We start from the raw sequence: 14,262 nt of genomic DNA on the forward strand, positions 1-14,262 counted from the left end.
ATTTTAATAACGCTATTTTAATATATTTAGCACCATTGGACAGTTTACAAAGTAATGTAAGCAAAATTATAGGCTCTTGCCCCAAGGATGTTACTGCCTTGGGTTTTTTTGAAGGGAGAGGCCAGGAGGTAGTTAGGCAGAGATGTTGGGGGTAAAAGTAGGAACCAGTGTAGCAATATATGCTTGGGCTTAGTTGTCTTAGAGAACAAGGTCTTCAAGCATAAACTAAGCTTTGTGGGGAGAGTTGAGAGAGAGAGGTGGCTTTATGGGAGGGGTGTTTTAGGAATAAGGGGTAGTAAGGTAGAATAGGCAGTCTTGTTTAAGGGAGAATGGTATCTTTTGGGTAGCTGAGGATGTCAAAGTTGAAGAAGGAATGGTCAGGGGCAGAGATATATCTGTATAATGTGTCAAGGCTGAGAAGGTTTTAAATGCCAGGACAAATAATTTGCATTATATATGGGAGTGGGCAAGAAAGCAATGCAGGAGTTTAAAGTGATCTTTCACATGGCGTGAATATGAGACAAGTGAAGCATCTTGGAAACAGAATCTTAGAGGTGAGAGTGAAAGAGAAGGTTGTAATAGAGAATAAATTGAAGGTTTCAGTGAGGGAACAGAGGAAGACCTGAACCTTTGCAGCGCTGTATATGGAGAAACCACGGACAAGATCACAGGAACTGCCAAAGCAGTGAAAATAGTCCAAAAGTGATGTATCAATTGACAGAATGAAACTGCCTATAAAATTAATATGTAATGAAAGACAGCGGTCATGAAAGTAAGTGGTAGCTATTGTTGTGTAACAATTTCTCCAAAGACCTCCAGTTATAGAAATCAGCTGTCAATCCATGTAGCCATTTTTGGCAAGGAAGGCAGCCGATGTTGGCGTCACTATCCTTAAAAAAAAAGGAAAGGTGTCTACACAATGCTAAGTAATATACAGATGACTTTCAGCAACTACATATAGATGTACATTTATATGTGTACACAGAGAGAGGGGGGGAGAGAGAGAGAGAGAAGACTGGCCTTTGAAATGTCAAAAATGAATGTATTTGAAGGTTCAGAGAGTTTTGAGGTTTGTTTGGGAACCATGATCATTTGTGTGTTCCAGGCAGATGTGACCTTGCACCTTAAGCGTGCTACTCAATAGCCAGTTTCTTGCTACCTTGAGCATATTTTCAGAATGGTGGTAGGGAAAACAGAAACAGAAAGTAAATTAATAAATGAGAGATGGAACCTTTTAATTTGTTTTTCCAATTACTGGATAAGGGGGTGTAAAATCAATTCAACTACTTCTAAATCTAGCTTGAGCATTTAGCACAATCTGCTCTAGATCCAGGGGATAACTTATGTTTGTTTGATAACTCTTAGCCCCTTTTGGAGAAAGATGTCAAAAAAAGGATTAAAAGTGTATTCAGCTTGTTTGACGAAGAGGAGAAAAATGAAGCTGTGGATGCTGATAAAATGGCACAGAGGGAAATTGAAAAGGTGAGTGATACTGGAGTCATCCTAAAAATAAAAATACAACCATTAATATAAAAAAATTAAAAAACACACCACCAAAACACCCTAAACAATACTACAACCCAAGAGTCTGTTCAGTAGATTTTGTAGCTGGAGTCAGTCAGGGCTTTGCCCTCCCAGGCCAATTGGGTAAATGTCTACAAGTCAGAGAGCATGTCTTGGCTCACAGCCAAGATGCCAGGTAAGAGAAAGTTCCTAATGAAGCGTTTAAAAGGTAAAGGGACCCCTGACCATTAGGTCCAGTTGTGACCGACTCTGGGGTTGCGGTGCTCATCTCGCTTTATTGGCTAAGGGAGCCGGTGTACAGCTTCCGGGTCATGTGGCCAGCATGACTAAGCCACTTCTGACGAACCAGAGCAGCGCACGGAGACGCTCTTTACCTTCCCACTGTGTGGGTTAAACCATAGAGCCTAGGACTTGCCGATCAGAAGGTCAGTGGTTCGAATCCCTGTGACGGGGTGAGTTCCCGTTGCTCGGTCCCTGCTCCTGCCAACCTAGCAGTTCGAAAGCACGTCAAAGTGCAAGTAGATAAATAGGTACCGCTCCGGCGGGAAGGTAAACGGCGTTTCCGTGTGCTGCTCTGGTTCGCCAGAAGCAGCTTAGTCATGCTGGCCACATGACCCGGAAGCTGTACGCCGGCTCCCTCGGCCAATAAAGCGAGATGAGCGCCGCAACCCCAGAGTCGGTCACGACTGGACCTAATGGTCAGGGGTCCCTTTACCTTTACCTATGAAGAAAGATGTCTGCACTGTAAACATAGCAGCAACATAGTTACTTAAGGACACATAAAATTGAATCAGTATTACTTAAGTAACATCATGAATCGGGGAGCAGGCAAGGATGGGTAAGGGACCTCTGCTGCTAGGTGGTGGTGAGGTTGTGTACACGAGCGTGTCATGTGCATTCACGCAGGTATCTGGAAAATTGAATTAAAAACTTAGAAATAAGTTGACAAGTTGACAGATGTTATAAACTCAAGTTATTAAGGAGTCCACAAAGCCTCTTGAGCCTTGCTTCTTTTCCAGCCCTCCGAGAACAGTATCCCTTCCAAGAGCACAGGCGTCTTTCAGGATGAAGAACTTCTCTTCAGCCATAAGCTGCAGAAAGACAATGATCCCGATGTTGATCTTTTTGCTCGCAGCAAAAAAGAGGTCAGTCAGTCCAAAATACCTTTAAAGTGGGTCCTCGTGTTTGAAAAAATTAAAACCAAAAGAAAAATTCCTGTTGGAGCACTAGCAGAAAAACTTTACAAAGGATGTTGCTCAAATCCTGCTGACTACGTGCAGTTTAACAAGGCGGCCATGCATATGCATATAATAAAAAAATTCACAGCAGTTAAAATCTTAAGTCAATTCAATGTCTTTTTGTGGAAGACTCTTGCATCATAGAAGCCCTCCACCCATGTAGTGGGGAGCCTCCAAGCTGGTTTAAATGGACTTTAAGATTCTTCCTGGGCTACATTCCTTTCTTGTGCTTTTGCGTGTCTAGATTATGTGTCTGAGCAGTGATAATGGCTCTTGCTTACCTGGTTGGGGAATGGAAAGGAGTGTGTTGAGAAGGGGCAGAGTACAGAAACTTGAGATTTCTGCATTGCTGGAATGTAGCCTCTACTGTGCAGAGATAAGACTCACATCAGGTTCTTTGCCCTCTTTTGCCTCTGGCCCTGCCCACCTCTGGAAAATGGCCCCCAGAAAGCTGCCTGGGAGGGAAAGCGGCCCTTGGGCCCTAAATATTCCCTATCTGTGGTTTAAAGGGGATATACCGTATTTTTCACCCTATAGGACGCACTTTTCCCCCTCCAAAAATGAAGGGGAAATGTGTGTGCGTCCTATGGGGCGAATGCAGGCTCCTTGGCTTCAGCGATAGCAACCCGAAGCCTCCGAAGCCTGCGCTCTGGAGGCTTCGCGTTGCTTTCGCTGAAGCCAGGAGAGTCTGCTCTTTGAGGCTGGTGGTAGGGAAAAGCAGCGCTTCCCCACCACCACCAGCCCCACAAGCTAGGGGGGCAGCGGGAAGGCACACGACGCCTTTGCGCTACTCCCCAACCTGGTTTTGAGGCTGGCGGTGGGGGGAAGCAGCGCTTCCCCCCACCGCCAGCCCCACAAGCTCCATCAAAAAGCCTGCAGGAGCCGCGCACTCTTTAAAGGGTGCGGGGCTCCTGTGGGCTTTTACGGAAGATGGGGGAATTCCCCCACCTCCTGCAAAAGCACGCAAAAGGCGTGCGCTCTTTAAAGGCTGGGCGGCTTCTGCGGGCTTTTCTACGACGTGGGGGAATTCCCCCACCTCCTAGAAAAGCCCGCAGGAGCCGCGCACCCTTTAAAGAGCGCGCCACTCTTGGCTTTTCCCCGAGGAGGGAGAAGGGACTGACTGGCCCTTTCAGTCCCTTCTCCCTCCTGGTCGTAAAGCCCGCAGAAGTCGCGCGTGGCTCCTGTGGGCTTTTGCGGGAGGTGGGGGAATTCCGCCACCTCCCGCAAAAGCAGGGAGAAGGTCTTGGAGTAGCGCACAGGCTGCGTGCAGCCTGTTCACTGCTCCCAGAGCTGCGGGGGGGAATCATATTTTTTTTCCTTGATTTCCCCCCCTGAAAACTAGGGGCACCCTATGGGCCAGTGCGCCCCATAGGGCGAAAAATACGGTAGTCAGAAAGTGACTCTTTGTGAAAAAAGGTAAAAAAAAGTCTAGAACCAAACAAAAAATCTGCCTCTACTGTTCTGTAAAGGAATTTAATATTTTGTTCTATTTTACTTATAAGAGACTGATTTATTTCCATTATTAATTTCAGGTTCCAAAGCCCAGGGTAAAACTTCCATCTGATGGAGGGCTGTTTGGAGCTGATGATGATGGTGATGATGGTCTATTCAGCCCTTCTAAAGCAAAGCCCTTGGTACTTGCCATTTTGTCCTGAGAATTTGAGGAGCAATAATGCACAGAGCAAAGTTGCCCGTTGCCTTGCACATTAATCACATGGAATGTTACGGCTTAAAAAAACACTCTTCTGCAGCCACATAAATTAAGCAAATTGGGCAGATGCACTGTTCTTGCTCAGTGTTGCAGGATTTATATTTTTGACTCACTTTTTGTGGAAAGAAGATTTGGGACCATAGCTGTCAACCGTCCCTTATTTGGCGGGAAAGTCCCTTATCCCAGCGCTGTGTCCCGCTGCTGTCCCTTATTGATGATGTCCCTTAAATTTCCCGGGTTTCAAAGGAAGCAGCTCCTTTCCCTCCCTCCCTGCCGCCCAGGGAGGAGGGAGGCTCCAACTGTGTTGCTTGGCTGCGTTGCTCACCCAATAAGGAGTCTAAGAACAACTGGGGGGGGGGGAGCTTGCATGCCTTGTGCTGATAAAATCGGCTGCATTGCCTGGGGACTCGCCTTTGCTCAGCGCTTCCCAGCGGAGAGGTGACGGTGGTTTTCCTTGCTGCATCCCCTTTGCTGGGTTTCTGCACTGTGGGAACCACCGCTTGAGGCTTCATTTGGCTACTGGCTGGGCTTTCTGCCTTTGGCTTGGAGGTGTTCAGAAGTTGAACATACCTGTGCTTGGAAAATCCCTTATTTTGGCTGCTGATCCCTTATTTTCAAGGCTGCTGGTCCCTTATTTTCAAATCTGTAAATTGACAGCTATGTTTGGGACTAGAGCTAGACTGATTTTTTCAGCTCAACTCTTTTTGAACAAGGAAATTCTCCTGAAAACAGGGAAGAGATGAGACAAATGCCTCATACTTTCATTTAATGGGGGCTGGCTATACTGTACTTTTTAGGACGAAGCAGCCCAAGAGTCTTCTTCCTCCTCTTGTTTTTTGTTTTAAACCCTCACCAGCCAGTCATTGCAGCCAACAACTCTCCACAGCAGCTTTCCCGAGTTCCACATTTGTGCTAGATGTGGCACAGGAAAAGGAATATCCCAGGCTCCTCACATTGTCTTTGTTGTTCTTTTCTGCTTTTGAAAGTTGCCTAATCCGAACAGGTTCCAGCACAGGAGGGGAGAATTAAGCATCCCCCATGCACTGCAGACCCAGTGCAAATTGCCTCTCCCCACCCCCATCTTAGTCTTAATTTTTAAGATGGGAAAAAATATATATGTGTGCAGAATTTTGGGTTATTCCTCTTCTTGTTCACTTACGCTTCTTTATTTTACTTTTTGGAAGGTAGCAGAGAAGAAAACAGTAATCTCCTCTTTGGAAGAGGATAGTGAAGTTCCGGAAAGTAATAAAAACGCCAAACGAGAAGAATCAAACTTAAAGGCCACTGAGGTTTGTAAGTTCCAGTTTTAGAGAGCTTCGAGAGCTTGTTCCTAAATGCAGTTCCTGAACTATCCCCATTTTCTATCTAAGCAAGCACATAAGACACTCAAATATCTACATAGATATTCTCTTTGCAATCTACATAGATATTCTCATTGCTCCTTTAACTGCCTCCTGGCATCCTGCCCATAGCTATCAACCGTCCCTTATTTGGCGGGAAACTCCCTTATCCCAGTGCCGTTTCACGCTGCTGTCCCTTATTGATGATGTCCCTTAAATTTCCCAAGTTTCAAAGGAAGCAGCTCCTCTTCCTCCCTCACTGCTGGCCAGGGAGAAGGGAGGCTCCATCTGTGTTGCTTGGCTGCGTTGCTCACCCAATAAGGAGTCTAAGAACAACTGGGGGGGGGGGAGCTTGCATGCCTTGTGCCGATCAAATTGGCCGCGTTGCCTGGGGACTCGCCTTTGCTCAGCGCTTCCCAGCGGAGAGGTGTTGGTGGTTTTCCTTGCTGCATCCCCTTTGCCGGGTTGCTGCCCTGTGGGAACCACCGCTTGAGGCTTTGTTTGGCTGCTGGCTGGGCTTTCTGCCTTTGGCTCAGAGAGGCTCAGAAGTCGAACCTACCTGTGCCCAGAAAATCCCTTATTTTGGCTGCTGATCCCTTATTTTTGAGGCTGCTGGTCCCTTATTTTCAAATCTGTAAGTTGACAGCTATGATTCTGCCCTTTCTCCACCCTTCTTCACCTAGTCACTAAGGCAAGGGTGGGGAACAGGATTTTGCTGGAGGGCTGGCTCCTTAGTTCTTCACTCCCAGCAGGCTATGTTGGCAGCTGAGTGGGCCTTCCGACCTCTCAAATCACATGGTGCCACAATGTTAGGTCACTTACATTTCCTTTCCAGCATGGCTTGAAGTCACGCTGTTCTGCAAAGGAAGATCAAAGTGGGGCTTTTAAGTTCCCAGTTGGGGTTACATTTCATGCCAAATTTAGAAGACAGTGAATCTGTCACCCACATGTCAAGGAACAGCCAAGAGCACATTTTCAAGATTGTTCCTTTTCAACCATGTATTTTCCTGTCTCACACCTGATGCCTTATCGCCTTCGGGGAAATGGCATTGTGGGTTAAATTCAGGCCTCCCCCTATTGAATCTAATGAGGCCCATAGGCTGCAGGCAACCCTGCGCTGTTGCAGTAAGGGCTCAGGTGGGGGGGGGGGCGGCAACCATACTTTCTGGGCTATCATACTGCTTCTGAGATGCTCCTGTAAAATACTGAGTGCATTACTTTTATTCACTTGGATTAATGTATATCTAATGTAATTTTTATACAGAAATCCACTGGCCTTGGTGCAAGTAAACATAGAGAGTCCTCATCTAGGATTGGAAAATTACAAGTAATTTATTTTACTGGCATTTTAGCTTTCAGTGTACTTTTCCTGCTAACTGTGGTTCTTCCACAATAAAATTCTTTTTCCCCCACTTCTGGCTTCAGTCCTTTCTTGTGAATGCAACATCTGCTTTCTGTAAATGCATGTTTCACAGGATGTGCTTTTTTTCCTTTTGGGAAAGACATGTCTCTGGACAGGACTAAAATTCCTAAACTGAGGGGGAAAGGGTGAGAGGGCATGTCCTGTGCGCATGCACTATTCTTGTTTTTCCTGATCTTTGTCAAATGTGGAAATGCTCTTGGTGATTTTATTTTTCTTGGATTTCACATTTATATTTTCCTTATCTACTGCTCCCATTAACAATGGCCTCTCCATCCCTTTCTAAGGCAAGCTTGGATATTAATCCAGCAGTTTTGCTGCCCAGTGCGAAGCCACCTTCATTGTATCCAAAGACTCCGATTCATGAACCTCATGGCGTACAGCATATTGAAACAGCCTCTGCTGCAGGAAGTAATAAGGAGATGGGAGTCAGCTTTGATGATCCCATGCAAGCAGACACACTGCAAAATGCCAACAAGGTATAACTTTGTAATACTTCATGCAGCAGCATCCTTGATGCTATTTGGAATGTACCGTATTTTTCGCTTTATAAGACGCACTTTTTCCCCTTCAAAAATTAAGGGGAAATGTGTGTGCGTCCTATGGAGCAAATGCAGGCTCATTGGCTTCAGCGATAGCAACGCAAAGTCTCCGGAGGCTTCGCGTTGCTTTTGCTGAAGCCTGGAGTGCAAGAGGGGTTGGTGCGCACCGACCCCTCTCGCTCTCCAGGCTTCAGGGATAGCTGCCTGAAGCCTTCGGAGCGTAGTGCGAGTTCCCGCTGCGCTCCACAGGCTTCGGGTTCCTTTTGCTGAAGCCAGGAGAGCAAGACTCTCCCGGCTTCAGCAGAGAGGGAGAGCTGCGTAGCACCCCTTCAGCCAAGCGGGAGGAGAAATGGAAGGGGCTCCGTTTCTCCTGCCGCTTCGCTGAAGGGGCGCTGAGCAGAGAGGGGCAGAATTTTTTTTTCTTGTTCTCCCCCTCTAAAACAAGGTGCGTCCTATGGTCGGGTGCGTCCTATAGAGCGAAAAATACGGTAAGTTTACTTGTTTCTCATTTTGTGTCCTGTTGCCACCTTGGCTTCATTGTTATTGCAGGGCAGAATCAAGGTGACTGGGAAACGAAGGCCACCTACCAGAAGTGCCAGGCGATTGGCTGCTCAAGGGGATGACTCGAATGACATGAACATTGCTGAGGATCCATCCCCGCCTCTCTTCAAAGAAAGCTCTGTGCCACCAGCCACATTGCATCCCTCCAACGTAAAACTGCATAGGAAGGAAAACACTGAAGAATCTCAGTCGCCTCTACCAACCAACAGCAGTGAGCAGCTGCACGAGGCAGCTGGTAGCCCTGGCTCAAAATCAGCAGCCCAGCCTAATGTGCATGATCTCTTTGAGTCAAACGATATTTTTGCTGACAGCATAGCATCTAAAGTGACCACGAGACCAAAGGCAAAGGTGGAAACGGAAAGCCTCATGAGCCAGGTCCCTAAAGGTGGGGAAGGTTTGCCTGTTCCATTGGCATTGGATGGTGCAAATAGTGAAGGCCTCTTCCAGGCTGAAAAGCCCTCAAAGAAACCCGACCCAACTCCATTCTTGGAGGATGAAGATGATCTCTTTGCCACCAGTAAAAAAACTGTGAAGAGGAAAGATCCAAAACCCATTCCTCAGTTAGTCCAGGATCCTTCCGTCCCAGATATTTTTGAGGTAATGTAGAAACATAGAATTTTAGAGTTGGAAGAGACCTGCCAGTATGTGAATGCTGGAATCTAGTTCCTTCAGGCCTGGATATGGCTTCTTTTGTGCTCTGCTACTTTTGCTTAGCACAGGGATGGGAAATGTGCATCTTCCAGATGTTGAGCTCCATTTCCCCGTCATTCCTGACCATTGGCCGCCTTGGGGCCAATGGGAGTTGGAGTCAGACAACATAGGGAAGACCACAGCCTCCCTGTTCCTGGCTCCGCAACTCTGTAAGCATGGGCTTACAGTCCACTGCATAAATTCCTCTGAAAATTAGATAGCACAAGGGTGTGATGTCATATTGTAGAATGGGGAGGTGGTTATGTTGTGATTTGGAAATCTTGATTAACTCTGGAAAGGCGTAGGAAACATAGGCATGTTTAACTTCTTCATTGCCAGTCTCCTCCTTTTACCTGGTCTCTGTGGGTTTTCTTTCCTGGGCCAGCCTTTGAAACACAATGATACTTTGGCAAATCCTGAGTACAATTCACCCAGTTCATTTCCATTTTCCCCTCCACTGGATGATCTCAGTGAAGAGGCAGTTGCTTTAATTATCTATCAAGCATTTATGTAGATTTTGTTGTGATGTTTAGTGTGCTTTAAAATTCTTACACATTTGGCAGAAGTTATTAATGGGCTGCTTTATGTGTTACTGGAGTAGCAGGGAAGAGAATTCAACTTGGCTAGATTCTATGTTGTACCACTGGCATCTGTGTCAGGTATCGCACACATAGGTAGCCTGAAAACTCCCACTTTTTAATTTTGGAATTATTTTTCAAATACAACAAAAAGAAACATTGCCAACTCACATCACACTTCTTTTTTATTTATTTTTTAAAAACCTTGCTGTGTAGCATATAAAGAAGTAACTTGCTCATGTTGATAGAAATGTGTTGATGCCAGAGAAAGATAGGTACACTTTGCAAATCTCACTGCAAAGGAGCTACGCACATTTTACCTTCAGAACCAGCTGAAGATAAGCCTCTTTGCCCAGAATTTTTTTTTTTGGGGGGGGGGGGCTCAGTTGATGAGGCCAGTTGCCAGTTAATTGCCTGCTGTACTGTGAACATTTAAGGAATATATATATATATATATATATATATATATATATATATATATATATATATATATGATGTTTTATGTCTTTTTACTGCAGTTTTTGCGATTTTAGAATTGAATTGTTGTGTATGAGTTGTTGTGTTGTGACTTGTGATCTGCCCTAGGATTATTAAGCAAGGAGGGGTGGGATAGAAATTTGATAAATACCATGATTGCCTATAGCAGGGGACTCCAGCCTTATTGGGTCCCAAAGGCACATTTGAAAATTGAAGAAATGGCACAGGCACTACAAAAGAAAAACTGGTAATACTCATTGCCTCCAACTCCAAACCAGGCAGAATGAGAGCAGCTGTATTCTGAATTACCAGCCTCCAAGTAGCGAGAGTAGGGAAATGTGGCTACACAAACTTGTCCTATACTGAAACTTCTCTTCTTTTATTCAAGGATGATATATTTGCATCAGAAGCTCTTAAGCCGCCTGTCAAAGCAAAATCAAAAGAGCTGGAAGTGAACCTGTTTGATGATGACGTTGACATCTTTGCTGATCTTGCAGTAAAACCAAAAGAAAGGAGTGCCAAAAAGAAGATGGAATCTAAATCTATATTTGATGAGGAGATAGGTAAGGAGTTAATGTAAGCAATTAGGTCTGTAATATGGTTACAAGTGCCAAGTGGTGGTTTTCATTGGGTAGAGAAAATTTATTATCTCCTCTGAATGGGCAGTTTGCATTGAAAGGATATCCTCCCATTGAAAGAAAATTCCCACTGCTTGTCTGTAGCTATCCCAATAATCAGTCCCCATCCCAGATGATGCTATATTTGCATTTTGAAAAGCCTGCATAATGTGAAAGTGTGTTTTTTGTTAATACACGGCAGAGGGGTGCTGTGTTTTCAAATGTTCTGTTACTTCCAACAAAGTTTTGGTGTTAACAGTGTTTACAGAATAGACTAAAATGTGAAACATCCAAAGTATCTCAGTACTTGGCTCAAACGCTTTTGGCACAGTCAACAGCTCCTGTATCTGTCATTACTGACCCACTAAATTCCATGAGCAGGTTCAGTGTTGCTTCCCGGGCAATAGCTACTAACCTTGTTTTGTATCTGGTTAAATTCACACCAGTCACAAAACCTATTATTTGACTTTCACAACTCCATTTGAACCGTAATAATTTCCTTCTCATTCTCTAGAGGTTTGGGGGTATCCATAGTTAGGATGGCAGAAAAAAATAAATACAGCAAATATGTACATACTTGATATTTTGTTGTTTTTTATATAGCTAGAGACACTATCCAAAAATAGAAAATAGAGAAGCAAATGGAGACAAAACTAAATGGGCAAATATGATGCAATTATTTCTGCTACACATTTAGTTACAGTAGGAAATTACATCTGGAATGGTCTAAAGGCTTTGTGAGTTTTGAGGAGGGATTTGGCGTAAATAAGGGTGAAATTCCATAGAGACTATCTGGAAGGCAGTTTAAGGCCTAAGGGACAGGATGGGAGAAACGGCAGTTGTTTCAAGGAACAAGAATCTTATAGAAACTAAAGTTCCGCCTTTTAATAGGAAAAAATAGAAAAGATTACTATCTTCCCATGTAATGTGCACTGATGAGTATCTTTCAAGATCATTAAAATGGCAAGAGACAGAATATTGTCTAGTTAATACTTGAGGCAGGTCATGTAATTTTTGAGTCTGAGATAATCTGAGCAGGAGCTGGGACTTTTCCATGACCATTGCCTTTAAAACAATTCAGCAATGGGCGGAAAAGGGTGGTGGTGAAAGGTGACAAAACACACAAACCTAGTAGCGTCTGTCTCCCTTTTAAAATGGAAGCCAGCAATATCAATCTGGCAAAACTTTAGAAGTCATTGGCAATATAAACCAGGTTCATCACACTTGCACACAGATGACATTCTCAGCCAAATGTAGCTTTTTTTTACCATTGGCAGTAATTGTGTATTTCCATTTCCCATTCTCTCTCTGTCTGTCTGTCTGTGTGTGTGTCTTTAGATGATATCTTCTCACCTAGTAGTCAATCCAAGACAACCATCAAGAAGGCCCAGTCCTTTCAGGCAGCTTCAGGAACTAAATCCGAAATCAGAACATCAAGTACATTTGAAGACCCGCTCAATGTATTTGAAGGTCAATGAAAATGTAGCCGTTGACTCATCTGTAACACTCTTATCCTGCCCAGTACTAATTCCCTTGCTTTCCGATTAAACTCCTGGTATGACGGAGCTGTTCAGGCTCGCATCTAAATATTTCTCCTTCCAGGGCATCAAAAGAAACAGTGTTCCAAAAATAATTTCAGTACCCTGTAGCACTTCTGTTCCAGTTCAGTAGCTTATACATTGACCTGCTAATGTAATCTTTTGTACAGAGTATAGATTTTATTAATCAGAACTGTCAAAATAAATCTGATATTGATAAATACAATTTGTAAAACCAGTTTTTGTGTATGGGGTGTTAGGGGAGAGGGGTATGACCTCTGGTGGGGGACACATGCTCCTTCTGGGTTGCACCTTGGGTCCCCACCCTGCACTCAGCTCTCACCTGTGGCTCCTGGATGCTGGCAGGATGTGGCTTCGAATGGCTGGCTAAACTTGATGGGGGTAGCCAGTGGGTCTCAAAACCTCAGACAGTCAGTCCAACAGTCAAGTCAAGGTGGAGAGAGAAAGGAAGGGCAGATGGGGCTCGTCAACCTGGAAAGGTAGCTCATCTAGGAGAAAGGCTATCTTTGGGAAGAGTAAAGTGTGGTGTAGTGTGGTGTGGTGTGGTGTGGTGTAGTGGTTAAGAGCGGTAGTCTTGTAATCTGGGGAACCGGGCTCGCGTCTCCGCTCCTCCACATGCAGCTGCTGGGTGACCTTGGGCCAGTCACACTTCTTTGAAGTCCCTCAGCCCCACTCACCTCACAGAGTGTTTGTTGTGGGGGAGGAAGGGAAAGGAGAATGTTAGCCGCTTTGAGATTCCTTAAAAGGGAGTGAAAGGCGGGATATCAAATCCAAACTCTAAAGGCTAAGTAAGGTCCTACACCTTGCCAACAAAGGTCCGTATAGTAAAAGCTATGGTTTTCCCAGTAGTGATGCATGGAAGTGAGAGCTGGACCATAAAGAAGGCTGATTGCCGAAGAATTGATGCTTTTGAATTATGGTGCTGGAGGAGACTCTTGAGAGTCCCATGGACTGCAAGAACATCAAACCTATCCATTCTTAAGGAAATCAGCCCTGAGTGCTCACTGGAAGGACAGATCCTGAAGCTGAGGCTCCAATACTTTGGTCACCTCATGAGAAAAGAAGATTCCCTGGAAAAGACCCTGATGTTGGGAAAGATGGAGGGCACAAGGAGAAGGGGACAACAGAGGATGAGATGGTTGGACAGTGTTCTCGAAGCTACCAGCATGAGTTTGACCAAACTGCGGGAGGCAGTGGAAGACAGGAGTGCCTGGCGTGCTCTGGTCCATGGGGTCACGAAGAGTCGGACATGACTAGACGACTAAACAACAACAACAACAAGGTCCTACACAAATCCAGAGTGGAAGGAGGCATCTCGTACACCTCCTTCCAGCAACTCCCGCAGCCAAGCTGGTGCCAAACGTATTGCTCTGCTTTCTTTTGGATCACATCAGTGAGTCCGAGAGGCATGTCATCCGGGCAGCCCAGGACCCCCATGCCCAGTGTGTCTGGGCAGCAGTTCACCCCCAAAGGCGCACTCCATTGTCTCTCCAGACAAATGGGGGCTTATTTCCTGTCTCCTAATATTCTTAAACAGGCATAGGAAACCTTTGGCCCTCCAGATGTTTGGGGACTACAATTCCCAGCATCCCTGATCAGTGGGCCTGTTAGCTAGGGATCATGGGAGTTGTAGGCCAAAACATCTGGCGGGCCAAAGGCTGCCTATGCATGTTCTTATGACTCCCAAGGGTGGAAGCAAACCTGAGAGCTTATCTTTTTGGCGTTGATTTTGTAATAGGCGCTAACCCATTGTCCTGACCGCATCTCTCCCTCCTAGTTACGGAAATGCCAGACGCGAGTAGTCCACCTTTTTTAACTGGGACTCGGCTACCACGGGCGAGGCTCTCTGCCGAAACTACAATTCCCGGCAGCTCTTGCGGGCCTTGCGGAAGCGCCGAGGGCGCGTTGCTAGCGGCAACGGGGTCCCAACATCCGGGGTCCCTCCCACGCTCCGTTAACGACCAACAGCGCCCCGGCGTCGGCGGGAAGTCCCGCCCCCCGCTCT

At 45.6% G+C, this 14,262-nt stretch overlaps 1 protein-coding gene across 5 annotated transcripts in view; it reads left to right on the top strand.

The window, feature by feature from the left end:
• LOC310706448 (WASH complex subunit 2-like) overlaps nucleotides 1-12,457 on the top strand; it is a 44,484-nt gene extending 32,027 nt beyond the window's left edge. For 3 of the 5 annotated variants that reach the window (XM_083502174.1, XM_083502175.1, XM_083502178.1), the window contains 9 exons: nucleotides 1,366-1,482; nucleotides 2,544-2,669; nucleotides 4,295-4,396; nucleotides 5,658-5,762; nucleotides 7,078-7,140; nucleotides 7,521-7,712; nucleotides 8,325-8,933; nucleotides 10,470-10,644; nucleotides 12,037-12,457. In XM_083502174.1, coding sequence (XP_083358300.1) covers nucleotides 1,366-1,482; nucleotides 2,544-2,669; nucleotides 4,295-4,396; nucleotides 5,658-5,762; nucleotides 7,078-7,140; nucleotides 7,521-7,712; nucleotides 8,325-8,933; nucleotides 10,470-10,644; nucleotides 12,037-12,176 — 1,629 coding nt within the window. In that variant the 3' untranslated portion in view covers nucleotides 12,177-12,457. The remainder of the gene's footprint in view (nucleotides 1-1,365; nucleotides 1,483-2,543; nucleotides 2,670-4,294; nucleotides 4,397-5,657; nucleotides 5,763-7,077; nucleotides 7,141-7,520; nucleotides 7,713-8,324; nucleotides 8,934-10,469; nucleotides 10,645-12,036) is intronic. The other 2 variants (XM_083502176.1, XM_083502177.1) reach the window with 1 other exon arrangement.
• The last annotated feature ends 1,805 nt before the right edge of the window (nucleotides 12,458-14,262 follow it).

Source organism: Podarcis liolepis (genome assembly GCF_965112155.1).
Source record: "Podarcis liolepis genome assembly, chromosome: 5".
Taxonomy (NCBI): domain Eukaryota; kingdom Metazoa; phylum Chordata; class Lepidosauria; order Squamata; family Lacertidae; genus Podarcis; species Podarcis liolepis.